At 37.8% G+C, this 27,181-nt stretch overlaps 1 protein-coding gene across 2 annotated transcripts in view; it reads right to left on the bottom strand.

Annotated features, from left to right (window-relative positions):
• PDZRN4 (PDZ domain containing ring finger 4) overlaps window positions 1–27,181 on the bottom strand; it is a 417,242-nt gene that overhangs the window by 132,515 nt on the left and 257,546 nt on the right. Inside the window, exon 1 of one of the 2 annotated variants that reach the window (XM_050748437.1) lies at window positions 3,936–4,756. The exons of the other annotated variant lie outside the window; for it this stretch is intronic. Coding sequence (XP_050604394.1) covers window positions 3,936–4,004 — 69 coding nt within the window. The 5' untranslated portion in view covers window positions 4,005–4,756. Of the gene's footprint in view, window positions 1–3,935; window positions 4,757–27,181 lie in introns of those variants that run through there. 2 annotated transcript variants of the gene reach the window in all.

Here is a 27,181-nt window from a genome sequence, read left to right as displayed (position 1 = left end):
TAAAAGGAGTTGTGATTGTGGGAAGGCAGGAATTGATGCTGGGAATGTGCACAAATAAAAGAGCCAGGGAAGCCACTGTGTGGGTGGAGAAGGCAGAAGTGGCCCTTTTCATTCAGTGGTTTTGAGTTTTGTTGAAAGCAAAAGGGAGGGTGAGACCTTCACTGGCACTAAGGAACGTGGGAAAAGGATAAAGTTTGGGGGAGAAAGTTAAGGGACTATGAGTAGGGGTTACATAGTACGAGATAAAATAAATATCTGAAAGATCTAGGACAGCACCCAGAGAAGGGAGATTATATGAGATCCAAGAAACGTTCTAGAATAGAGGAGACTTTAGCGTATTTAAAACCTATGGAAAGGGATCCTGTAACTCTTTCTTGGTATATTGTGAGGATTAAATAAGATGATGCTTAGGGAAAAGTGCTTAGCACAGTGTCTAGAATATTCTAAGTCCTCACTGTCAGCTGCTTTCAATACTGTTACTTTCAACGCAGGTTCTGTTTCAGTTTCCGTTACTAATTCACAGATGCAGGTGGTGGGGAGACCTCTTAGCTGTGCCAAACCATTCAGATTAATAAATGAACTCTCTGTTGTGCTACTGTATCCACTTAGAAGAGAACAGCAGTCACAGCAGTGACATTGCCTAAGAACTAGTGCTATTCTACTTCTGGTTTTCCTGAGATTGAAGGCAAATTACTTTCTTTACCCTGATGTGGGAAGTGAATAAGAACAGAATCTTGCATATCACAATATAAGATTTAAATGAAATCCTATAAACAGCTTTTTGTTAACAGTATGGTCTTCTAAATATTTGCTCCCAATTTTAACACATTACTGAACACCAATGAATATCCCATCAATAATCGCCATCACGTAATCAAAAAGTTACATTGGATTCATGTGTGAAAAAAAAGCTTTAACATCATTAGATTTAAGTATTATTATATAATCTTCCTCCGAAATAAATCTGTTATTAGGCCAGAAATACCTAACAAGCTATTGTAGCTCTCTTGGTCCAGAAGGGTATTTAATCAAATTAATAAGAAACAGGCAGTTCAGTTTGTGTCAACAGAAGGACATTGTTCCCACTACCCATTTATTAATTCCTAAGAGGTTAATAAATAACTTACTTTGAATAAAATAAATCACTGCAGATAAAAACTGTGTCCCTGGCACAAACAAAAGTTAATAGGTGTGTAAAGACGCATGAAAACTGCATGGTGTGAAGGTTACTGGATCCACCGAAACCCCAGATTCTTGCATCTGTGTGCATACTGGAGCCTGATTGGCCCAACTCCAGTTGAAAATAATTTTCTCGAGGTGACATTCCATCTCTTGTGCCAATTGAAAGTCTTAGCTCCTCCAGAGGAGCAAAAATATCAACAAAATATAAACTTGACCTCATTTCACACCCAAGCGCACCATTCTGATTGTTTTACTAGACTCCTCAGCGAACACATTAGGTTTGTTTACTGCAGTTATAAACCAGAAACTGCATTCTATGTGTCCTGTATTATCAGGTCACTAAATCTAGAAAGAAAACGTGGAAAAGTTCAATATCATAATTATTCTATTATAAAGAAATAAACATTGTTGCTGTTGATCATATGTGTCGTAATCGATGCTAATCTTAAATTTTCACATCTCCTGGTAAACTTTATTTTGCCTTAGCTCATGAGGAATAGTAACAAAAGAAACAAAAAGGCAAATGATCTGAGAATTACAATACTTTAAATAAATATGATTTGGGTAATCAGGTGTTAGTGTATGTGCCAGCAAGTTTATTTTAATACACAGCTAGAAATAGGCTTCCAATCGCAAGTCACTTTTGTAAATAGTATCCTCTCTTATGGGGGAAGCTATGTGCCCTCCTGAACACCTGGTTAAGAACATGTTCACTTTCATGTATGCTCTGAGCTGCCTTTCCTCCAAATAAAAATAGAAACTAGTTTGTAGCACCACACGGGGCTCCAGCGTATTATATGAGCCTATCACTGGTTTCCTTTGATATCTTATCTATTCCATTAACTCAATAAAATAGAAGGCAAAGCTGGGGACAAATTGCAGGAGGGCTCCCCTTGGAAAACACATGCAAGACCTTTAAGCTGGGGCTTTAGCTTATCTAATAAAAGCCAGTTAAAGGAAGCTGATACTTCATTTTTCACCCCCTTTATTAAAGATCATAAGTATTGCAACTCAGGAGTAGAGAAAATAAAATAAATATATGGAGGAGTACAGGTAGAGGCAATAAAGAGCATGGCTTATCTATTTTCTCAAGATTTAGGAAGCACTTGAAGGCAAAACTCACAGAGAAGCATTTTAAAAATCTATAACAAAGGCTCCTGCTTCTTAGCAAATACAGTGGTCCTTTCTGGCTGCAGTAATCCTGCTGAATTTCTTAGTAGAATATAAACAGCTTAACCTAGGCATAATCAGGGAGGATGCCACCTACCACTCTTTCCATATTATCCTTTTATACAAATTTAGTAATTCAGAGAGAGAGAAAAAAAAAGATTGATGAATCCACTCCTCTGCTCCTCCACCACCCAAAGAGAAACAATACTAGAACTCAAACTCTAACAACCAAACTAAAGGAAAGTGTTCCACCTAGAGACTGTTTTCATGAGTCAAAGTGGATGAGAGCTCATCTAGGAAATGAATATTATTTTAGCCTATCCTTGCAAGTTTGTACCAAAAAATGAAGCAAAAGGTATTGCCCCGGTGTAATTAACAATGTTAATTTTCTTTTTCCTCTCTATGGTGATAAAGCAGTCATTTTTATATTTAATTAATGCAGAGGATCATTTTGGAAACTGGCTAATGAGCCTCTGATCACATTACCATGAAAATGTGCATTAACATTGCAACTGAGGAGGCTGTTTCATGTGTAGCAAATCCACTTTGTAATTAGCCCACTGTGAAATGAATCACGTCAGGGGGAAATCTGAGGGAGCCAGTAGTTAGTGGGTACTTGGCTACTGCTGTGCCATGGGCCATCAACATGCCAAGCATCGTCTTTCATCAGCAATCTTGTCTAAGGACAAATGTAATACTGTGTCACCTTTGGGACAAACTGCAAGAAGGGAGAAATAAACTTTATTTTGCTAGATAAGAAATTTGAACTTGAGCATACACTCCCAGGGGAACCTCCACCAATAAAACAGTAAGTTAAGAAAATTCTGTGAAAACTATAAGGGCTCAGGATCTAGTTTTCTTATTTGTATTCTGAAAAGCCCTCGGATACACATAAAAGAGACATCTAAATTTATACACTTTTTTCTAGGTCACCTACAGTTGTTTTCATAAGCTCTCAAAATTAATTTCTAGTGCTAAACAAACAAAAACCTTATTAAAAGGAGCCAAGAACAAGTGGTAAGAGAATTTCTTTATCTTCTTTTTCAGTCGGGACAGAGCATATATTTTTTTTCCCATGTAATACAAAATTGCTAGGTCTTCCTCTTAAACCAAAGCACAAATTCTCAATTCATCCAATAATTTCCTCTGGCTAACAAGATTTGGCAGGAAACTTCTCCTGTCTATTGAAAATAACAGAGATCATAGACTTATTAAACCCCAATATTTATGCAGACAATGATACAATTGATTTTCAAATGTCAACAGTATTCCAAAATGAAAGAGGTATCTCAAAATATTACAGACATGGATCTCAATGCTACTCCTGTTATGTGACTGACATCTTGGCAGTAGATACACAAAATGTTAAAAAGAATCCCACAGGAAGTCATCTGAAGGGGGAGTGGCAAGGAAGCTGAAAACTGCCACCCAAAACCAAAATAAAAAGCCCCAAACCAGCAAGTCTGCCCTCAATTCTGAAATGTACTGAAAGAAAAAATAAAGCTAGCCAGAATTCATTTACCATCTTACAGACAAAACACAAAGCCTGGCTCTTAGTTGCTGGTATCAGACCCTGCACTCACCTGGGAAACTTCATACAGCAGTTTGTAGTGTTCCTCTCTTTTCTGAAAAGTGCACAAATTGCAGCCCATTCTAAGAAGCAGAGAGAGAGAGCAAATCTTCTAATTTCCCCAGAACTGAAAGGCAAGTGAACTGAAAGGGAATCACCCTCCAGACTTGACTACTGTTTTTCATCAGTCACTTCAGTCCAGACACACAGACAAACCGCTGTTAGCTGGAAGCGTAAGCCAGAGTGGTGTGTAGCAGCATGCTCTTCTTCGCTTTCCCTAAGTATCTTGTACTCACGGATACACACACGGAGTTTCCAGTCAGTTCATGGCAACACTCCCCCGTCTCTGCATCAGTGCACATGACTACACAGATTCCAGCTCATGAATATTAATAGTGCCTCATTGATTATTTATGACAGAACATGTTAGCAGGGAGGGGTGTCATAGCTGCTGCTGATGACAGATGAATATTCACTAATTAAGAAGCAAATGTAGTGTGGTTAAACAAAATTCATTTGTGTCAATACCATCTCTGTTTATTAAGGATAGAGGGGTTCCACATAGGGCATTAAAAAAAAACATACACTTAATTTCTCCATTGATATAAGCTTTTAATATGGGAATAAGAAATTCAGAAACAGAAATATACATAGTTTACATCTCCATGCTCTGCAACAAGAAGAAATATTTTTAGCATTATTAAACCTAGGGGAAAATGAGTAGGGATAATTCTTTACATTTATAAAATAAACACAGAAGCAAAGGAAAATTTAGTGGGTGATATGGAAAAGGAAGAGAAGGCAGAGGGGTATCATTGAGTTTTTATTCTGATACTACAAAAATAACTGAATAGTTCATATGTAAAGACCATTACTTACAAAGGAGGAAATAAGGGATATTCTCTTAATTCTAAAGAATATTTGGCAAGTATTAGCAGTTGATAGTTGTACAGATAATTAATATTTTAATTAGATAATGAAGGCCCATCTATTGAGTATATATTTGTAGCATATAATGCATGTAGATCTATATTCAAAAAGTAGATCAACACAATGCCTTTTCTAAGAAAAATTTCAAATGCCTCTAGTATTTATGCTAATTTTATTAAGGTCATATATAATATTTTAGAAAGCTGATACTGGCAATATTTAAACTTGAATGTAATGCACAATGACTCCATTTATGATTCTATATTTAAAGTTCATTGTGATCAAAGGTGAACAGAGACTTAAAAACTAAGCTTAGATGTTTAGATAACAGAAGTAATGCATTTAATTTCACACTCTTGCAAATACATGTGTTGTATTGCAAGCTGGCAGTTTTTGTCCCTTAAAGCTATACTACAAACAGCTAAAGCAGATAATAAAAGAAAATTCCTTTTGTTCCCACACTGATTTATCCACAACCTCTGCTAATTAAGAAGTATGTCCCTGTTCCAGCACATCTCTAAACTGGACAGGATAGCAGATGGGTTCCAAAGCAAAAATAATTACTTGGAAACTGATGACTCTGGTTAGGAATTACACTGCATCTCGAGATTTTTAATTGCTCATCACTGAGGTATAGTTACTTTTGGGGGTCCAATTTCCTAAAAGTGCTTTGTCACATGTTTAGAATCGATAACAGGAAATGATTCTAATGAGCACTAATTGTTAACAAATTGGCTTTGCAACTAGCAACACCTCAACACCAGCAAGTAGCAAGGAGATGAACAATCATCTGCTGCTTATCAGTTGTTTCCCTTGGGATGTAATAATCCGATTTTCTGGGCCTAATTTCACCTAACGGACTGGACAAAAGCCAAGCTGAGAGACCTACATGAAAGTGGCATCATAATTGGTAACAGTGTGTGTGAAAAAAAGTTCTCCAGGACCTCTGGCAAATTAGAAACCACTTGTAGGAGATATTAATGTTAGGACTTGATTCCTCTATGGAAAGAATGTTTTCAAAAAGGTATTTGAGGTGGACTTTATAAAAATTAATGGTAGCCACGAACATAAGCAATCTCCTTCTCAGGTGCAGCTGTAAAACATACATGTCTGATACTTTTGAAAGTTTTAACTTCTCTAAGCCTCTATATCACTTCCCATGAAGTATTTTCATGCTGGAGTTCACACCCTCAAAGCAAACATTGACTATTTCTTTGAAGGATTCTACATTGCTGAGTTGTGAAAGAATTATTGATTCTCAGATGTTCATACTCTGTATTTTATTTTATTTTTTGAGACAGAGTCTTGCTCTGTGGCCCAGGATGGAGTGCAGTGGAGAAATTTCGGCTCACTGGAAACTCTGCCTCCCAGGTTCAAGCGATTCTCCTGCCTGAGCCTCCTGAATAGCTGGGATTACAGGCACGTGCCACCACGCCTGGCTAATTTTTCTATTTTTAGTAGAGACGGGGTTTCACTGTGTCAGCCAGGATGATCTCGATCTCCTGACCTCGTGATCTGCCTGCTTCGGCCTCCCAAAGTGCTGGGATTACAGGCATGAGCCAACGCACCCAGCCCATACTCTACATTTTTTAAAAAGTCAGATCAAGGAATTAGAGTGCAGTAAGGTAAGGATGGCTCACCCTTCTATCAATGAAAATGTTTGCTTTCTCCACTGATAAAACTCTCTTGTGTGATAGGTTTTGAAAGCTAAGTAAGAAATTTAAATATCAAAGCTGTTTCTTATTGGAACTTTCTTCTCTTTAAATGCAGTTTGCATTTAAAGAACAATTAAACAATCATAGCTTTAAAAATATTTTCTTACTCATCAAAAAGTAAAGAATGAATATTCTAGGGAAGTAAGCAAGTTCAAATAGAAGCTCATCCTTCAGCAGCTCCTCCTGGCTGTTTCCTTTATTCATTCTTAGTCCCTCTTCTTGTGTTTCTATCTCAGGAAGCAAGAGCAGCTTTTTCAGTCATTTATCAAATGCTGCCCTTGGCCCATTTACCCTGGAGAGATTCCACCTTCTGCTTCTAATGGACTCATCCTATAGAACTGAAGAGTGACTTGGAAAAGGGAGATTCATAATTCCAGAGTTCTCTAAATTTCATTAGAGTATGAGGGTTAAGTTTTCCAATAATTAAGTGGCTAAATCTTGCATTGGAGCATAAAGTTTGAAGTAAACAGGGACACAAACATTCATTTGAACACTGCCCTGAAAATGCAAATAGAGCGGATATTATTTGTCTTGGGCAATGATAATATGGGATAAAAAATAAGTAGGGAATGAAGGACTATCTTTCCAAGTATCCTTAGAAAATAAACTCATAAAAATGTAAAAACATATGTCATATGTGTATTTCAAGATATAGTTACTTATTTTAAATGCCTTTAATTTGTGTGAGTTTACTCCACACAAATGCATTGGCATTCAAAATAGGACACATTTGTGAAGATCTAGACTGACGTATAACAGGCTAAACTGGCAAGTGAAAAGAAGAAATCCAACATTTTTCTTGCTTTTTCTGTATAAACTGTACTATGGAGTAGCTAAAGAGTAGATGAGAGGGAGTTTCTCTTTATAGAATTATTCTGACTAATAATTGAAGAATAAATGATAGGCTGTCATGCCAACAGTCCTTAATTCATTCAAGGATCTAAGTACTGTGAATGAATGGTGTCTAGCACAACACACTCACACATGCACACGAGATAAGTGTACATTATATGCCACCTGAGACAGAAAAATTGCACAGCCCTTAATTTAGCCTTTCCAAATGTGAGCAAATGTCAGCGAATGCAGGGGACAGAGGAGCATATTAAGGTACACCATGGGGATGCAATCAGTTAAATTCAGACTGTCAGCAACACCACATAGACAGGTACGTATTCCAGCTTCAGAGAGAAAAAGAGAAGATGAAGAGGAAGTCTATACATTTAAAAAGATTTTAATAACAATAAAAAGTCATTACTCTCATTACTCTATATTTTCACATATATATATCATTTGGTTGATAAAATTCTAAATAGAAGTAGGAAAATAATTACCAAAAAATTCGGGATGGTGGTTACTCTTTAGGAAGGGACACCAGAAAGTTTCATCATGGCCAGCAAAGTTCTAACTCCTGACAGGGGCAGTAGTTTTCCTAGGTGGTCACATTAAGATTCATTAAACTGACATTTGTTATTGGTGTTTTCCATATTTTTGCTATATTTAACAATAAGACTTAAAAAAGACTAATTGACAAAAGAGGCTGTGCCTATGTCTCATCCCTGGCCGCCAATGTAGTACATAATTGTGCCCCTTACCAAGAGAGGAATAGAAAACCCAACTGAGCCCATTCTGAATCACGAAGCCCATTGAGCCTGTGACTGCTGTCATACATTTCAGATGATGGCTTGCTTATGCCTTTTGCAATGACGCCAGTGTTCTTTTCCTGTGCCAGTGTGGAAGTTCTGTACGTAACTCCGGTTGATTACCCTCTTTTTACCCTTGCCCCTGTCACGTGCAGACCTTCCAACTCTGCCTGCCACCTACCTTGGCATGTGGCTTACAAATTTCTTTTCTAGTCCCAATCCTGAATTTGTTTCGGGAGATACTTATGTGCTTTTGAATATTAGTAGACATGTAGCTGCCTAACATTTTCTGCAGTTAAATACCTTATACGTAATCATAAAGACAAAGAACCTGAGGCCCAAAGACACCGTGACTTGTAGAAGGTCAACCTGGGTAAAGAAATCTGAACTCAGTTTTCCAATGACAAATTCTGTGGTGGAATTCAATCTCTAACATCCTGAGCTGTCTCTCTTGCAGAGGAAGCTAGAGCTACACTAACGTGTCTTTATTTGATGATTGAGGAAATGGAGGATAGCCCTTGAAAGTGCTGAAATTAAAGAAAATAAAAGAGAATAAATGTTCAAAGACAGACATACCTTAAAATAAGGGGAGTGGCTTGTGGTTAAAAATGTAAACTTTATGTATTAAAATGCTGAAAATTTTTGAATGTCACAGGTAAATATCTTTAATCAGCTAATGTCCCACAGTAATCAGTAATTAGGAGATGTACCTGAACACATACTAGGATGACCAGCTTATCTTCATGTGCCTGGGACTTTGTTGGTTTTGGCACTGAAAGTTTCAAATCTGGAATTCCTTAGTTCTGCACAAACCGGTCATTTGAATACATGATTCTGTTTTCAGGATCCAGCAAAGCTGAACTGCTGTATACACGTCTACATCTCCCTACCTGTACTCCCGATGTTACCTCATCCTGCTTATTTTTTGGAAACCCCACAAATTAAACCATTCACACCATTGTCCAGTTTTAAGGCTCCTTCTTCCTTGTTCTCATCAGCTAGCAGTAACTTCTTCAACTTCTGAATTCTTGGTGCATTTTATCCTTACCTATTTGAAGGCACAAATTACTTCTCCTTCACATCATTTTTAGATGCATGCTTTACCTCTCTTATTGGACTATAAGACATGTAAGAGCACCATTAACATTTAATTGATCTTTGAGCCCCCAAAACTCCTAGCATTGTACCTTTCACATTCTGTGCCTTTAATAAACATATATTGAATTAATGAGTGTAGTTGGGAGATGAAAGCATATCTGAGTTGGGCAAAGTGACATAAATTTATGTTTGTAATACACATTAGCAAGGACTAATTGTTATATGACATTTTCCCCCATAGGATTGCTTCAAGAATATTAAAGAACATTCTCAATATTCAAGAATATTAAGTTAAAAGACTGAAAGGCCATGAGCATAAACCATTTTTAATTTGATTCAAATCCATAAACATAAATTTGAAAGTCTATGAAAGAAAAACATCTGTGACAGGTATATAAATGAGTACTGTATGATTCAAATGTGCTTTGTCAGCTGTGTATTTATGTGTATATACTATCTGTACATTTAAATTGACATTCTGCTCTACATATCAGCAAATTATTCACTTATTTATTTCAAAAATATTTACTGTGTATTTATCATATGTCTGGTGGTATATGAATGCCAGATTTTTGTAATTGTATATCATCTCATTTAATTTTCACTATATCTCTGAGGTAAATATGTCAGATATTATCCTTTATTTATTAATACAGAAATCATTAGATGTTGAGATTTCTAATGCTGCGAAACCTAGAACTATTGTCTTCTGACTCTAACCTAGTTTTATTTTTAACAGCACTGTGCAACATTAACTAACAGCATGAATTTAGAAAGATGTGTCTGCTAATAGTTCCCATGCGTCATCCCCTCCTTGGTTATAGCTCAAGAGATCAATGTGTAAGCAAGCATCCTTTCCGCACTGTGTTCACTAGTTGAACATCTTCAATTTGCATTTACAGTCATTGCTTGCAGAATGAAGAGTGCCTCACCAACTTATGAACTCCCAAGAGTTGTCACAAACATTATTAGACTAGACTCCAGTGGAAAGAAAGGGCATGCGATTTCAAAGAAGAGGACTAGGTTTCTCATCTGAACCTTGTCACTGTCACCTGTATGGGCTTGTACAACTTACAAGCTCTGAGATAATACTTACTCTACAGGCTGACTCTGAAGACGAAATAAGGTAACAAACCTGAGACAGGATTCATGAACTATGAAGTATTCTGCCCTATTGGTGTGCTGGTTAAGCGTGAGTTCTGGGGTCAGTGTGCCCTGGGTCAAGTCTCAGTTTCTCTGATCTCTATTGATGTAATGTGGGACAAGTCATTATTATTTTCTCAATCTTCTGTGTTTCTTGGTTTCTCATCTCTAAAACAGGGATAATAATAGCACCTACTATATAGTTATTGCAAGAGATGAAGTTGCTGTGATGATAGTATGTGTCAAGTACATATGTGCCAAATCCTTGTTGGCCATTAGTAATCACAGGACCAAGTATAATGATAATGATGACCTTCATTTTCAGTTTCCAAGTTGATACGGTTTGGATCTGTGTCCCCACCCAAATCTCATGTCAAATTGTAATGCCCAGTGTTGGAGGTGGGGCCTAGTGGGAGGTGATTAGATTGTGGGGGCAGATCCTTCATGAATGGCTTACCACCATTAAAAAGCATGTAGCTTTTAAACACAAGTGGTGGCACCACTCCCATCTTGCTCCAGCTCTCGCCATGTGAGATGCCTCGTTCCCCCTTTGCTTTCAGTCATGATTGAAAGTTCCCTGCAGCCTCCACAGAAGCAGAAGCCTCTATGCTTCCTGTACAGCCTGCAGAACTGTGAGCCAATGAAACCTCTTTTCTTTATAAATTACCCAGTCTCAAGTATTTCTTTATAGCAATGTGAAAGCCGACTAATACATAATTTATCTTTACAATTTTTGTCATGTTAAATCTCTATTACATTGTTTGAAATTTTATAATTCTGTCCACCTTGTTTGCTGTTGTACACTGTGCTAGTCATTCAACAACTTCTAAAAGGCTTTTTGTTTCCTAGTTCTTTATATAACAGAAATAGTTGCACAGAAGTACTCATTGTGTAAATGTGATGTGCGCGCGCACACACACACACACACACCCCTATTTTTTTCCATGTAAAGAATGTAATACATGCAGAGTAATAATTATGATGTCCTGTCTCTCTTTCTTTCTTTCTTCTCTTTCTTTATTCATCTTTCTTTCTCTCTCTCTCTCTTTTTTTTTTTTTTTTTTTTTTTTTTTGAGTCTCACTCTGTACCAGGCTGGAGTGAAGTGGCATGATCTCGGCTCACTGCAACCTCTGCCTCCCAGATTCAAGTGATTCTCCTGCCTAAACCTCCCAAGTAGCTGGGACTACAGGCGCACACTACCACACCCAGCTAATTTTTGTATTTTTAGTAGAGACGGGGGTTTCACCATGTTGGCCAGGATGGCCTCGATCTCTTGATCTCATGATCCACCCACCTTGGCCTCCCAAAGTGCTGGGATTATAGGTGTGAGCCACTGCTCCTGGCCTATTTATTTCTTTTAATGCACAATGTGTAAATAAGGCAGACATAAGTGTACTAGAAACCAATAATGGCATCCGAAGCAAGATTTCATGCAATCATAAAACAGGGAGTCCAGTGATATTTCTTTGAGGTCTATTCACGACTACTAATCTAGCCCCGTATAAAGTTAGCTTTCTTTATTTGATCATATAGAGGCCAAGGTACCATGTTTGGATAATGTCACACCATTCAGCAACATCACAGATATTATGTAGGGTTTCCACTGAATGCTACTATCACTATTTTTAGTTCTACAAAAGTGGTCTAGTGAATCTCAGTACAAACTTTCATTCAACTGTATTTATTGAATAGTACTATGAGTACAGCATAGTGATAATACCTAGACATTTTAAAAAATAAGAGATAACACTAATTCAGTACATTTTGTATGCCATTTCCAGCGCTATGTGGTATTAACTGTATTTAATTCCCACATAAACACTCTGAGATGTGCACTATTAATGTCTCCTCTTTGCATGGGCAGTAAATAGGTCACATGAGTAGTAAATGAGGGAGCCAGGATTCAAACCCCAACAATCTGCATCTACTACTTAACCAGTACTTTCCATTGCCTATCACTCAGATACAGTCATCATTACGACAAATTCCTAGAGGGCCAGAAGAAGGAATTCTGGTGATGTTCACAGCACACTGAGATGTAAGGATTTCCCCGAGGACCAGAATCATAGTCTAAAATTAACTTGCAGGTTCCATGTTGTGTCCTCAAGCATGGCTACATAAAATAGATTGAATAAAACCTAACCAATTTCATAATCTTATTCCACTCCACTGGTGATGGGGTTTTGCTGCATTGACTATGTACTGACAACTGTAGAATATTTTTCCTTCTTGGTAATTATTATGGTAGGCAATATATGGGCTGACATTAGGGCAAGTCATTTTACATCTCCGTTTTAAGGAATAGTCAACAGCTACTTAAGGCAGGTAAATTTGGAGGTTTTAAGAAAAGTAAAGGTAGAGATTTACTGATGACTCTAAATATAAATCTCCAGACTTAATTTCCCTCTTAATTTCAGACCCATCGATTCATTGACTACTAACATTTCCATTGGGACTATTCAAAACGTATTAAGTTCTACTTACCAAAACTTAACTCATGGTTCTCTCCCCCCATAACTGCTTCTCTACACGTTCTCCATATCACAGAATGGCCTGACTATTCCCAGGTGCTCAAGTTTGAGGTTTGAGCATTTGCCCTGGCTCTTCCCTCTCCCTACACCTAGTGACAAGGCCCTGTCAATCTGAACTGCACAGTCTCTCCTTCCTTCGTTTCATCCTGTCCTATGCCACTTTCCTAGATTCAGAATATCATCTTCTCTCAGCCAGGGTCCTGCATTCGCTCATGAGTATCTGGGGTTTCTAATGGTGTGAGGAGCAAGCTGTTGATTTCTTGCTCTTCTCTGCCTATACCCACACATTTATAAGGCCATCTTGTCCCTGATTCCCTGGTTGCAACCCCTCTCACTCTTGCTCGCTCTTGCTGTCATACTCACATACATATACACGTGCACACGCACATGCATGTACAAAAAAGAGAACACAAAACAGAAATTTCTGCTTTAAGAGCGAAGGTTACAACTCTGCTAACATGACTGTCTTTTTGGTATATTTCTCTTTTTAGAGGGTGGACAATTCTGTCTGCTACCATAATACATGTTCATTCCTCTCTCAACATTGGATTCTGCTCATCTATTCAGTCATTATAATGGTAGTGAAGATATATAAAGGTCCCAGATCTCATGGAGCAAACTTTACTGTGAGAAGAAAGCATAAGTAAACACAAACTATGATTATATAACATTTCCAGACAATCACAGGGTCAACACAGGAAATTAACACAGGGTGGTATAACAGGGAGTAACTAGATCATCCTTCTTAGATATTCTATAGCCTGGAATGTGCTTTCCTGTCTGCTTTATTCCCTGCCTGCTTATCTGCATACATATATATAACCAAGTACAGATAAATCAAAAAATGTAAGACAGGTAGGGGGATAGGAAGTAAAGAGATGAGTTTTGTTTTGTTTTGTTGTTGTTGTTTTTGACATGGGTCTCGCTCTGTCACCCAGGATGGAGTGCAATGGCGTGATCTCGGCTCACCACAACCTCCGCCTCCCAGGTTCAAGTGATTCTCCTGCCTCAGCCTCCTAAGTAGCTGAGATTACAAGCACCTGCCACCACACCCAGCTAATTTTTGTATTTTTAGTAGAGATGGGGTTTCCCCATGTTGGCCAGGCGGGTCTGGAACTCCTGACCTCAGGTGATCTGCCCACCGGCCTTCCAAATTGCTGGGATTACAGGCCTGTGCCAGGTGGTCAGGACCTGAAGTTTTCTCTACCTTCAGCATCCTAGAAAATCCCTTATCTGTTGTGTTCCTTGCATTTTCAGACCTAAATCATTCAATTCCCACTTTTTTCCATCATGAAAATGGTCCTCATATGGTTGTCTAAAACATTAGCACTAAAAAATCAACATGCTAATATCCCTTAATTTCTGTGAAATTGATAATATAGAATGTTTAATTGCATACGCATTGTGGCCCAGGACTCCATTATCATCAGAATGAGCGTGTATTCAGATGCTTTTTAGACTTTGAAGTAATCTAGAAGTATGTTTGAGCCTCGCTCTAGAAAACTTGTCGTATAAACTTGAACAAGTTACACGTTGAGGTGTGCTGAAATGCCTCAGTTCCTCACTGTGAAATAAGGATATTCACAGCACCTACCACAAAGGGGTTTTAGGAACATGAACTTTACCCAGTGCCTGCTGCAGGTACGTGTTCAATAAATATTAGTTAATATGTTATAGCTTATAATACAGCCTTGCCAAAGTGTCTAAATTCTAGTATTGTGAAAATATTCCAAAAAACAGGCAGCCATATTATTCCTTTGTCTGCATTTTGGCAAATGTCTAGATGGATACTCTGAAACATCAATTTTTCTCCAGGAGCAGTTGAATTCCTTTAAGATAAAAATGGTTGGTGTCATAGTGACTGGCAGCCAGGGAGAAGCAGAAAGCAGCTATATGGTTATGGGAGGTAGAAACTGGGCCAAGACATGGACCATCCAAGTTCTGCAAATGTTTGCTGAGAACTTCCTATTCACCACACATTGTGCTGGCTTCTAGATCCATGGCACTTAACTAGGGGTGTGTGTAGGAATCAGCTAGGAAGTTTTTCAAGTTGCAAGTGCACAAGCTCGATTCCTAGGGCTTCTGAGTTATTCATAGCAAATCTGAGGTGGGCCTGGGAATATGCATTTTTACACATCCCACAGAAAACTCATTTGTGTGCATCCATTTCTCTCTTCTAAGTCTACACGTAAGGTATTAAATTAGACAAATTCTTGAATGCCTCACATCATTATAATTTCTGATATGCTAGCTTTTGTGATTATGAAGATTATTGGATCTGTTACTAATTTGAAAAGGAAACTAACATTTAAGAAACAACTATTTTGTCTAAAGTGTTTTATATCTCACAAAAATTCTATGAGATATGTGCAGTCATTTTCACATTTAAAAACTCAGGATCAAAATATTGTGCAATTTGATCAAAGTCACACTGTTAATTGAATGGAGAAGCTGGCATTTAAATTCAAATAGGTTTGATCCTAAGCTCCTGCCTTTTTCAATAAGATATACTCTTCCCATGAGGACCCACTTCATTTAGCATAGTGTCTTCAGTCCTGTGTGCCATGAATGAAGAGTCTGTGGTAGAGGTGGTCTTGAATCAGTCATTGTTTCCTTGTGCAGTTTACCAGACATGTCCTACCCACGGGATGTAAAGGTGAGTAAATTCTTACTAGACATGTGGGACAGGCTGGGATTTAGCTTCTAGGATCAGCTATGGGTTGGGCATGAAGAAGCCACCTGCCCCCCCACCATCTACTGGTGGGATAGCGATTGGCCCAGCTGTTGGTGACAGGCAAAGAGAATTAAATGCTGTTTACTGGGTAATGGGATCTGTCCTTTTCCAGTGGATTTAGTTATTAGATTTCAGGGTCCACCTCAGCTTAACTAAGAAGGATTATACATTGATGGATTTAAAAACAAAAACAATTTTAAGAATTCTAAGCTGAAACTACAGTTTCCATCTCAAATGCCCTAAGTGCTTTATCATCACTACTTTCTGCTCCTCATGAAACAGATTTCCCATAAGCAACTAAGCCCCAGACAGGTTGAACTTGGTGTCTAGAGATACTGGAAATCAAAACAGAAATCATATATTTTAGAAAAGTGGGTGGATTTATATTTTTGTTTGATAAATTTTGCATTATGGGAAATCATCTCATTAATACTGAACCCACTATATTTTGATAGGCTTTAGTAGGTTAAAGAAGACCCATTAAAAATCCGCAATTGCTATTGACTGAATTAGATCAACTACACGGTATTTGCGTAACTCCTAATGAAATGCTTTCCAGTTGTTTGCTTAAGTTGAATGAAAAGTGAATCCTCTGACTCAAGTGTGAATGTGGACATATTTTTTTTCTGGCTTTATTTTACAGCACAGGAGACAGTTGTCCTTAGATTTGGTGTCTTATTCTCATAGATGCTTGGAGAAAAACACGATTATGTTTAAAGACCTCTCCTTTATGCATTGGTGTGGAAATTCTGTACAGGAACACCATATGACATATAACAGAACATTACTTGTAAGAAAAGATTGTCCAGTTGTTCCTGGGCCATTGGATTCTTTCCTGGGTCAATATATTTGAATTTTCTCTGCCCCAGTGTGTAGGAAGGGCTGAGCTTTCCTCTTACTCCTTGGCTATACTTCCAACTTCTATACCAGATAGTGCCCAGCTTCTAAGTGACCTTCCTACCAGCTTGTTTCCTCACTCATGTTAGAAAGTTAACTTTATTTTTAGGCCTTTCATTTTAAATTTTGTTTGAGTGTGTGTTTTCGTGTACCAACCTAATGTTTTAAGTTTTAAAAACAAATCAATGGAATCATTGACATTGCTTGATATAATAATTAATTTAAAATTGATCGTTTTATTTTTCTCTTTTAATCTATCAAAAAGCCTGTTACTGAAAGTATTTTAGTTTTTAATCATATGTTGTGAATGTAGTTTTGATCCATGCCATCTTCCTAATTGTGTCAGGGTCTTTGTGATATATCAACTGACCTATTTTCTTTTCCCAGCCCCAGAAGATAGTGTTTGCCAATGTCTTTGTATCTAAGTGGGGTGATACAACAAGCTGTGGTCAACCAGATATGGGCAGAAGTGCAAGAGCATCATCAGGCCTGGCCTCTTACATCTGCTGCTCTCAGTCTCTCTCTCCACTCACTCCAGGCCTGTAAGCAAAAGCCACCAATGTAACAAAGTCACACAGTGGAAATAGCCTAGACCCCTGACTCACCATCTGGAGGAAACTCACTCAGAGGTGCCTCCTGACTTGCATGTAACCCTTTATGAAGGAAAAATTAACCTTTTCTTCATTAAACTACTAAGGATTTGAGGACTATGTGTTGCCCCAGCATAGCTTATCATGACTAAGACTCAAAGTAAACACTTCTGAGTTCATGTATTAAACAAACATATTTAAATTATACTTAGCATGAAAAAACTCAACCCATTGAACTAAGCAACAGGTCATAATAGCTTCTAGAGACCAATTTTGTGTAAAGACATACAGCAACATTATCTAGCATGATTGAATGATCATTCACTAATGTCAGTATACAAATTGTTAAGTTTCTCTACACACCATCCAAATTTTCATCAGGTCATGTGTTTATCCATACACATAAGCAATATTTGTTTTCAATGGAGGGAGAACAAATCCAACATAAGGAAAGCTTTATATAATCAAACTAAGTATATGCATGGTGTGTCATATAGAACTAAAGATCCCTTGAAGCAAAATCACTGCCCATTTCAGAAATATTAACTCTCAGAGGCAGTTTGCATTTTAACTGGCTTAAGATGGCAACTGCATAGCAAACAAATATTGCATAAGTAGTTTAAGCTAATTCCTCATCAAGCAATAAATATTTTTTTCACAGACCAGAGTAAGGCTTGCAGGAAACCAGACACAGAATGGATAGCAATTATTAATTTTTAGAGAACAGGCATTTCCAAAACATGAGGTACTTCCCAAATGGCAAGAGTAACGGAGTCATATGAACTTTGGAATACAATAGTCATGGGCTTAAATTCCAACTTTACAACATGAACTACAAGACCATGTTTAACTCTGAGTCTGGTTCTCCATTTGTGAGATAGAGTTAGCAGCTTCTTCCTCATGGTGCTGCTGATAGGATTGATTACCTGAAATGATTGTTCCTCATATATTAACTATCTTTTCCTATCCCAGCTCCCCATAGTCTTATCTCTTTCTGAATTATTTGGAAGAGTTACAGTCACTAACTGTTCTAAATCATAATGGCAAAGGATGGCAAGTTCACATCAACTTTTTAACCACTGGGAGTAGGAGTCCAATGGCAAAATAAACAGAAAACTTCTGTCTTGGGGAAAGACTCAGGAATATGGAATTAACACCAGAAGTTGGGGAACACTTTTTTTTGGTAGTATGCCTGTTGCAGGACAATGTGATGCATAAAAGGTTAAAGGTATGGGATTTTAGAGATGCAGCAAAATTTGGGGAAAACTATCCTAGTAGAATGAAGGTTAAAGATATATGCAGCCATAAAAAATGATGAGTTAATGTCCTTTGCAGGGACATGGATGGAGCTGGAAACCATCATTCTCAGAAAACTAACACAAGAACAGAAAACCAAACACCTCACGTTCTCACTCATAAGTGGGAGTTGAACAATGAGAATACACGGACACAGGGAGGGGAACTTCACATACCGGGGCCTGTCAGGGGGTGGGGGACTAGGGGAGGGATGGCATTAGGAGAATTACCTAACGTAGATGACGGGTTGATAGGTGCAGCAAACCACCACGGCACGTGTATACCCATGTAACAAACTTGCATGTTCTGCACATGTACCCCAGAACTTAAAGAGTAATAAAAAACAGATTTATCTAACTTAAATTACTCCTGATGAGTACAAAAAATCAACAATCAAGAAACAAAAACCAGAGTTGAGTCTATGTTACCAATTTTTAACCAACAAAGAGGAGTTGTTGAACAGAGTATACCAGAAGGTAAGACCCATGTAAAACCAGAATCAGTATATGTAAAAGGAAGGAAGATACTGGAGGGTAGAAGTTTGGCCAATCATCTTGCAAGTGTCTTGGATAAATGTCATAGTGAAAAAAGAAATTTCCATTGTGTGCGCACATGTGTGTACACACGCACACACACATATGACTAATGTGTATGTATATATTTATAAAATTTGGGACATTAGTCATGGCTTTTGATATGGTTTGGCTCTGTGTCCCCACCCAAATGTCATCTTGAATTACAATCCCCACGTGTAGAGGTAGGGAGCTGGTGGAAGGTGATTGGATCATGGGGGCCATTTCCCCCATGCTGTTCTGACAGTGAGTGAGTTCTTAGGAGATCTGAAGGTTTTAAAGTGTGGCACATTCACCCTCATCCGCGCTCTCTCTCTCCTGTCACCAGGTGAAGAAGGTTCTTGCTCCCCCTTCACCTTCCAACATGATTGTAAGTCTCCTGAGGCTTCCCCAGTCATGTGGAAATCGTGTTCCTTCATAAATTACCCAATCTCAGGGAATACCTTTATAGCAGTGTGAAAACGGACATATCATTTTCTAATGGAGTTTTACTGTAATAATGATAACCAATACAAAGTCACTGAAGGGCCAGATAATCTGATCAGTACCTGTGACACACAGCTCATTTGACTGATGATATATTCCACAATTTCTACCATATAATGAACAGATACACACTACTCTCTTCTAATATTAGTTAGCAATATGAAGATAAGTTATGTGTGCATTGACTTATTTTTCTGCTCTAATCATAAATTCATTTAACTATTTCCCTAGGTATAGCACATGATATGGTGTACAAATCAGTGAGAATAAAATTACAAATGAAAGCAAAATTGATAACTCTGTCAGGCCCAAGAAATACCAAGATAATGAGCCAGGAGACTCTAATTAAAAACAATCGGTTAAATTCATCTATTTATTCAACAAGTATTTATTGATACATGTGGGTACTCTGCTCATATTAAATAATAAATAAATAAATAAATAAATAAATCATCAAAACAGAATTATCAGTAGAGCTCCAGCATACTAATCACTGTGGGGTATTAGCTGGTCAAGAGATGTTTTATATATTGTTTACTTATAAATATATGATACATGTACATGTATTTTATTGTTGGTAATGCTTTACTATTTTTCAGAAAAAATATCATAAGGTGGGATATATTTAGCGGGCAGAAATGGAGGGGCTGGGAAAGAAAAAGTATTAGTAGAAGAAATAGTGAAGAAACAAGTTACATACTTAAGAAATAATGGGAACATTAAAGGGGTAGCACTTATTTAATCCCTCAGGAGAGATGAACTTGACTATGAGGTGAACAGTTTTGAGGGTCTGTATTTGTTCTTTCTGTAGTGGGTAATGAAGAGCTACTAAACGTTTCTGTGTAAGAGAGTGCCAACATTTATTTTATCATTCCAAGAGTGCTAAACAAAAAGATACAAATAGGCTTGGCATGGTGGCTCATGCCTGTAATCCCAGCATTTTGGGAGGCCAAGGCAGGTGGATTGTCTGAGGTCAGGAGTCTGAGACCAGCCTGCCCAACATGGTGAAGCCCCATCTCTACTTAAAATACAAAAATTATCTGGGTGTGGTGGTGGGTAATCCCAGCTACTCAGGAGGCTGAGGCAGGGGAATCGCTTGAACCTGGAAGACAGAGGTTGCAGTGAGCCGAGATCATGCCATTGCACTCCAGCCTGGGTGACAGAGCAAGATTCTGTCTCAAAAGAAAAAAAAAAAAAAAAAAAAAAAGAAACAAATAGTAGTCTAATAACATTAGGAATTATAAAAAGTAATGATGTTTTACAATACTGTGTAAACAATCTGGAACAGGGAATTGAAAAGAGGTATATGCAGTAAATGAGAGAAATGCTACAGAGATAGGAACAAGAGATTTTGCCAAATGATTGGCAAGTGATAGGAAGAAATCAATGGTGAGTGTATTTGCAAGACTGAGTGTCTGGGTTAAAGGCTACATCATCGATAAAAACAAGGAAGTCAGGAGGAAAACGTACTGTGAATAGCGAATATAACAGATTGGAGTTGAGTATGATGAGACTGAGGTGCTTCTCAGAACAAAGATGTTCTTCATGGAGTTAAAATTTTGAATAGAGATGTCAAAGATAATGATATGGATGCGACGATCACTAATATGTATTTAAAACTGAGGCAATGAGTTGGGCATTCAAAGAAAAAGATAGTATTAGGTCTAACATTTAAGTCTCTAATCCATCTTGAATGAATTTTTGTATAAGGAGTAAGGAAAGGATCCAGTTTCAGCTTTCTACTTATGGCTAGCCAATTTTCCCAGCACCATTTATTAAATAGGGAATCCTTTCCCCATTTCTTGTTTCTCTCAGGTTTGTCAAAGATCAGATGGCTGTAGATGTGTGGTACTATTTCTGAGGACTCTGTTCTGTTCCATTGGTCTATATCTCTGTTTTGGTACCAGTACCATGCTGTTTTGGTTACTGTAGCCTTGTAGTATAGTTTGAAGTCAGGTAGCGTGATGCCTCCAGCTTTGTTCTTTTGACTTAGGATTGTCTTGGAGATGCGGGCTCTTTTTTGGTTCCATATGAACTTTAAAGCAGTTTTTTTTTCCAATTCTGTGAAGAAACTCATTGGTAGCTTGATGGGGATGGCATTGAATCTATAAATAACCTTGGGCAGTATGGCCTATAGTTTCAGGACATAGGCATGGGCAAAGACTTCATGTCCTAAAACACCAAAAGCAACGGCAGCAAAAGCCAAAATTGACAAATGGGATCTAATTAAACTAAAAAGCTTTGTGCACAGCAAAAGAAACTACCATCAGAGTGAACAGGCAACCTACAGAATGGGAGAAAATTTTTGCAATCTACTCATCTGACAAAGGGCTAATATCCAGAACCTACAAAGAACTCAAACAAATTTACAAGAAAAAAACAAACAACCCCATCAAAAAGTCCAAGGATTTTACATTTCTCAAAAGAAGACATTTGACAGCAATTGTGACATGGAAAAAATGTTCATCATCACTGGCCATTTGCAAATCAAAACCACAATGAGATACCATCTTACACCAGTTAGAATGGCAATTATTAAAAAGTCAGGAAACAACAGGTGCTGGAGAGGATGTGGAGAAATAGGAACATTTTTACACTGTTGGTGGGATTGTAAACTAGTTCAACCATTATGGAAAACAGTATGGCGATTCCTCAAGGATCTAGAACTAGAAGTACCATATGACCCAGCCATCCCATTACTGGGTATATACCCAAAGGATTATAAATCATGCTGCTATAAAGACACATGCACACGTATGTTTATTGCAGCACTATTTACAATAGCAAAGACTTGGAATCAACCCAAATGTCCATCAGTGACAGACTGGATTAAGAAAATGTGGCACATATACACCATGGAATACTATGCAGCCATAAAAAAGGATGAGTTTGTGTCCTATGTAGGGACATGGATGCAGCTGGAAACCATCATTCTTAGCAAAGTATCACAAGAACAGAAAACCAAACACCACATGTTCTCACTCATAGGTGGGAACTGAACAATGAGATCACTTGGACTCGGGAAGGAGGACATCACACACCGGGGCCTATCATGGGGAGGGGGAAGGGGGAAGGGATTGCATTGGGAGTTATACCTGATGTAAATGATGAGTTGATGGGTGCTGACGAGTTGATGGGTGCAGCACAGCAACATGGCACAAGTATACATATGTAACAAACCTGCACGTTATGCACATGTACCCTAGAACTTAAAGTATAATAATAATAAAAAATAAACTAAAAAAAAAAAGAAAAAGATAGAAGGAAAAAAAAAAAGGTCAAGAACTGAGCTTTTGGATATCCCTAGATTTTAAAATAAATCAAAAGATGAAGGGTCAAGAGAATAAAGACAAGAGTTAAGGGAGTTGCAAATCTGCAGAGATACAATTTCAAACAGAGGGAATTGTCAGTAGGGTCAAGAGAGACTGAGAAGTCCAGGCAGGTGAGCTATGTGGGGAGAGGTGGGTTTACCGATTGGAATGCATCAGTCATTTTTGAGAGAGCTGCTTAAGAGTAAGGCAGAGGGCTACACAGAGTTGAATGAGGAATGGGAGAAGTAATGAAGTGGAGGCAGCGGACGAAGACCAGTCTTTCAGGAAGTTTGTAATGGCAAGAAGAGAGATCTAAAGTGATAATTCTAGGAGACAGTAGGATCAAAGGAAGGATTGGTTTGCTTATTTTCTAATAGGGATGAGTTCAAGAAAGAAAAGCCTGAAGATGCTGAAGGGAGACAGAGAACAAATCTAGAAAAGGGGAGAATGGATAGGAGGAAAGGCACAGTAAAGGCAATATGTAGGTACTGATTGAAGTACTTTGTGTTCCTGGCATTTTCTTTTCTTAGGCAGAAGATGATTCTGAGTAAAGATATGGACAATTTAGCAGCGTGGGAAGAACAGAAATTTGAATGAACTCACTTCAGATGTCCTTGCACTCAGTAATGCAGGAAGTGAGGTTATAGTTTTCTTAAGCTTAAATTAAAACAAAAAGAAATAAATCAGGTAGTCAATAAATAGCAAAAATTTCAGTTACTCTGATGGTGAAGAAAATCACGTTTCCTTCAAGGACATGGAAACTGCCTCTTAGAAGTGACAACTTGCTTTGCTTTTGTCGTGATAAAATTTACATCAAGCATATGCAAAACAATTGCAGTTCCAAGCAATGATCTTATAACCTGATGGATGTAAGGGAAGCACCAAATATTACCAATAAGGAGTCTGCATGTGCTGGATGCATCTGACAGCTGGCTAGTTTAATTTAAAATTACAATTTGAACCGATATAGACTCTTATTTCTTGACAGTCATTAACCGAGAGCCATACAAATGCCATCAATTCTGCAGTAGTCAGCAAAATGCTTTGTAATGATCTAACACTAATGCACCCCATTCCTGTAAACCCCCCCTAGCGGCAAAGGTTTACTCTGTAATACTAGTTGGGTTTTCAGAAGCTTACAATCCCTGCCAATGCACCTGCTTTCCAGAAGACCATTAGGTAAAAATCCCAAGGCACCACAACCAACCTGGCTTTGGTTACCTTACCGTCTGGTAGAGAAGAAAATTAATGTTATTTGATGAGTCTCTCTCCCAAGATTGGCTAGTGTATAGTTACTGGACCAGCTGTCTAAGGGGTACTTGGGTCTGTTCTAAGCCAACCCAGCTCATTATCTGCAAGGATCCCAAGTCTCAACATAGCACACTAACACACCAACAGCAGCCTGCACCAGCTGTTACACTATTGTACAGGTACTTAACAGGATTACAGCACACGATTTGACAGCAAGTGCTTTGTTGTCCAACCAGCTTTATGGTGACTCTCACAGAAGCCATCATACTTTGTAAACAGGCGTAAAACCAAAACACCAGATATGAAACAGGTATTCAAGACAAGAAGCCCAGAAGAAAAGAAAGGCTCCTAATACAGGGTTATTGCTAAAGTCCATATAACAAAGGATTTCTCTTTCATTCTCATTTCCTATGGAAAATAATACAAATTAGCATAGGAAAATCCTACTTTATCTCTGAATGGAGTTACATAGCCTTAATCTGAAATCTGCTTTTCTTCTTCTGGCTACGAGAAGCCAAGCAGGGCATCCTATCAAATTGCAAGGGGAGATTTGTCACATTTGACTAGTTCTCAGGCTATGGGTTGTCAGCTAGATGCTGATCTGAGACAGCAGTTACCCCCCAGCTGACACCTACACCCTACATTGGTCACCCAACGATTCTTCTCCAGCCAAACCCTTTTCCCTTGGCTGCTGCTGAATGTGCTCAGGGAAATGGCAATAGATCAACACTTCCTTCATACATCAGAGCTGTCCTCCAAGGAGGACTGCAGGAAAATTTCTTGGTTTTACATAACAGCAAACGCTTAAATTTCAGGGTAGAAAAGTAGCCACAGGCAAAATATAGTGGCTCTCACAGATTCTCCCAATTAACCATTTAAAATGGGACAAAGTCATGACTATTTAGAGAGATGAAGCTTGCTTTTAGATTTGCATACAACATGATCACACTTTTTTTTAAGTTCAGATTTTCTTTTTAAACTAGGAATACAATTATTTTAGGGCTGTTTTTAAAGTTGGTATCTGTAGGTACTACCTCCTACTACTTCCTTGTTTTGATGTAAACTGGAATGCCTTTGTTAGTGTTTGAAAATGTATATCACAATACATTTCTTCCAGTTATGCTTTTCAGATAATGCACCAGCAGAATTGATAACAATGATTCATTTAGGATGACTTTCAATTAATGTTCCGTAGAAAGAAAACAATGTTTCCAAGTTTTTCAGTTTAGATTTTAAAGCATGTTAGTATTTTTAAAAAGTGAATACATGCAACATCAGTATACTTTTGTTGTTTGTCAATGTCAGTTATAAATTCAAATAAATGATAATCTGCGGCAGAAATATGCTCATAGAAGCAGGAAAAAATAATCCTATTAGAATTGCATAAATTCTACTTTGCATTTAATGTTCAGTATTTTTATTTTTTTTTTTTTTTTTTTTTGAAACAGAGTCTTGCTCTGTACCCTGGGCTGGAGTGCAGTGGCCGGATCTCAGCTCACTGCAAGTGGTATGCGCCATTGCCTGCCTCAGCCTCCCGAGTAGTGGGGCAACAGGCGCTACTAGTTTTTTGTTTTTTACAAGGGGGTTTCACCGTGTTAAGGAAAATTAATGACCTCGTGATCCGCCCGTTTGGCCTGTGCTGGGATATGACTTGATCACCGCGCCCGGCCCAGTTTTTTAAAAAATGTTACAAACCTGTAATTACACAAGTGTTTGTTGCTATGTAGGCAAAGACTATATTGTGTGTGGATAAATATATATTAATGAATATATGATATCAAGTGAGTTAACATGTTAAAGTGTGTCTGAAATCCTGAGACCCACACAATGTGCCCCTCCCTTACAGTTCAATTCTATTTAACCAACATACACTGTATAGTCTTGCCATTCTACAACATTCTCATGCACTTCTGATCATATTATTTCCTCTACCTTGAATACCATCACCTATCTGAGAATGCAAACTTCACCAGTTCTGCGAACTTTTCTCTTCTTTCTGAGGCAGAATCAAGTGCCTCCTTGCTATACTTTCTCACTACTTTGTAATTATTGCTATAATAGGAGTTCTGACATTGTATCCTTAGTGGTCTGCTGTACTGTGACATCTTGGAGTACAAGCATCATCTTTGCGTTCCCAGCATCTTGAATATTGCCTGGTGCACAACAGAAATTCAGTAAGTATTGATGGATGATTGAATGAGAAATGTGAAACTAAAATAGTGGCTAAATTAAGGAAGAACATCATCATATATGACTCCTAAACTATTAGCATTGTCAGTGATTTTGACAATTGTCCTCCTTGAAATTAGGTAATGCTATTCAGTTTGTGTTAGCTATGGCACTTACCACATTTTCTCTGGCCAAAGATAGCATTGCCTATAAAACATCTGGCAATTTAATATCAGCTTGGTGAAAGAGAGGAAAGGAAATACTATGACATTAAAGACATGTCTGAATTACAAGTCTTTTTAAAAACATTTCCAAAAATGTTAAAAATATCTAAAGATATGTTTCTTTAGATTTGAGGAAATATGGCAATTTCCTTTCCAAGTAAGAATATCAGGAAATCATAATGACGAAGCTTTGGAATTCATCTGAACATTCTAAATCTAAAAGTCATAAACAGAGGTTATTTCTTTATTTGTATTACAAACATAAAATAAGGCTATCATACAGAAAGTCAAATTCCAGTTTCTTGAAGAACTCATTCTTTAGATGCTTTTATCACTAAATTTAAACATAAAGGCATATGATGATTTTAAGTAAGGAGTATTAAGGTAGTGTTCTGGGGAAAGTTTACACATATTTGGACTCAGCTGGAGAACCCTGCTGCAGTATCTAAGAATGGACCTAATCCTACATATACTTCAGAACCAACTTGAACAAAACTAGAACATCTACCCAGGGAAGTAAACCAATTCATTCCTTGCAGCCATCACCTGTGGCTAAATCTGTCCAAATTTCTAGTGTATATAAAAATAAATGTCGAGAAAAGTAAAAGACCATTTTTTTATTTAGATGGAGTTTCACTGTTGGAGTGTAATGGCGCAATCTCTGCTCATTA

This window comes from Macaca thibetana, chromosome 11 (assembly GCF_024542745.1).
Source record: "Macaca thibetana thibetana isolate TM-01 chromosome 11, ASM2454274v1, whole genome shotgun sequence".
Taxonomy (NCBI): domain Eukaryota; kingdom Metazoa; phylum Chordata; class Mammalia; order Primates; family Cercopithecidae; genus Macaca; species Macaca thibetana.
The sequence above is the reverse complement of the archived record's forward strand: the minus strand, read 5'-3'. Positions and strand labels throughout refer to the sequence as shown.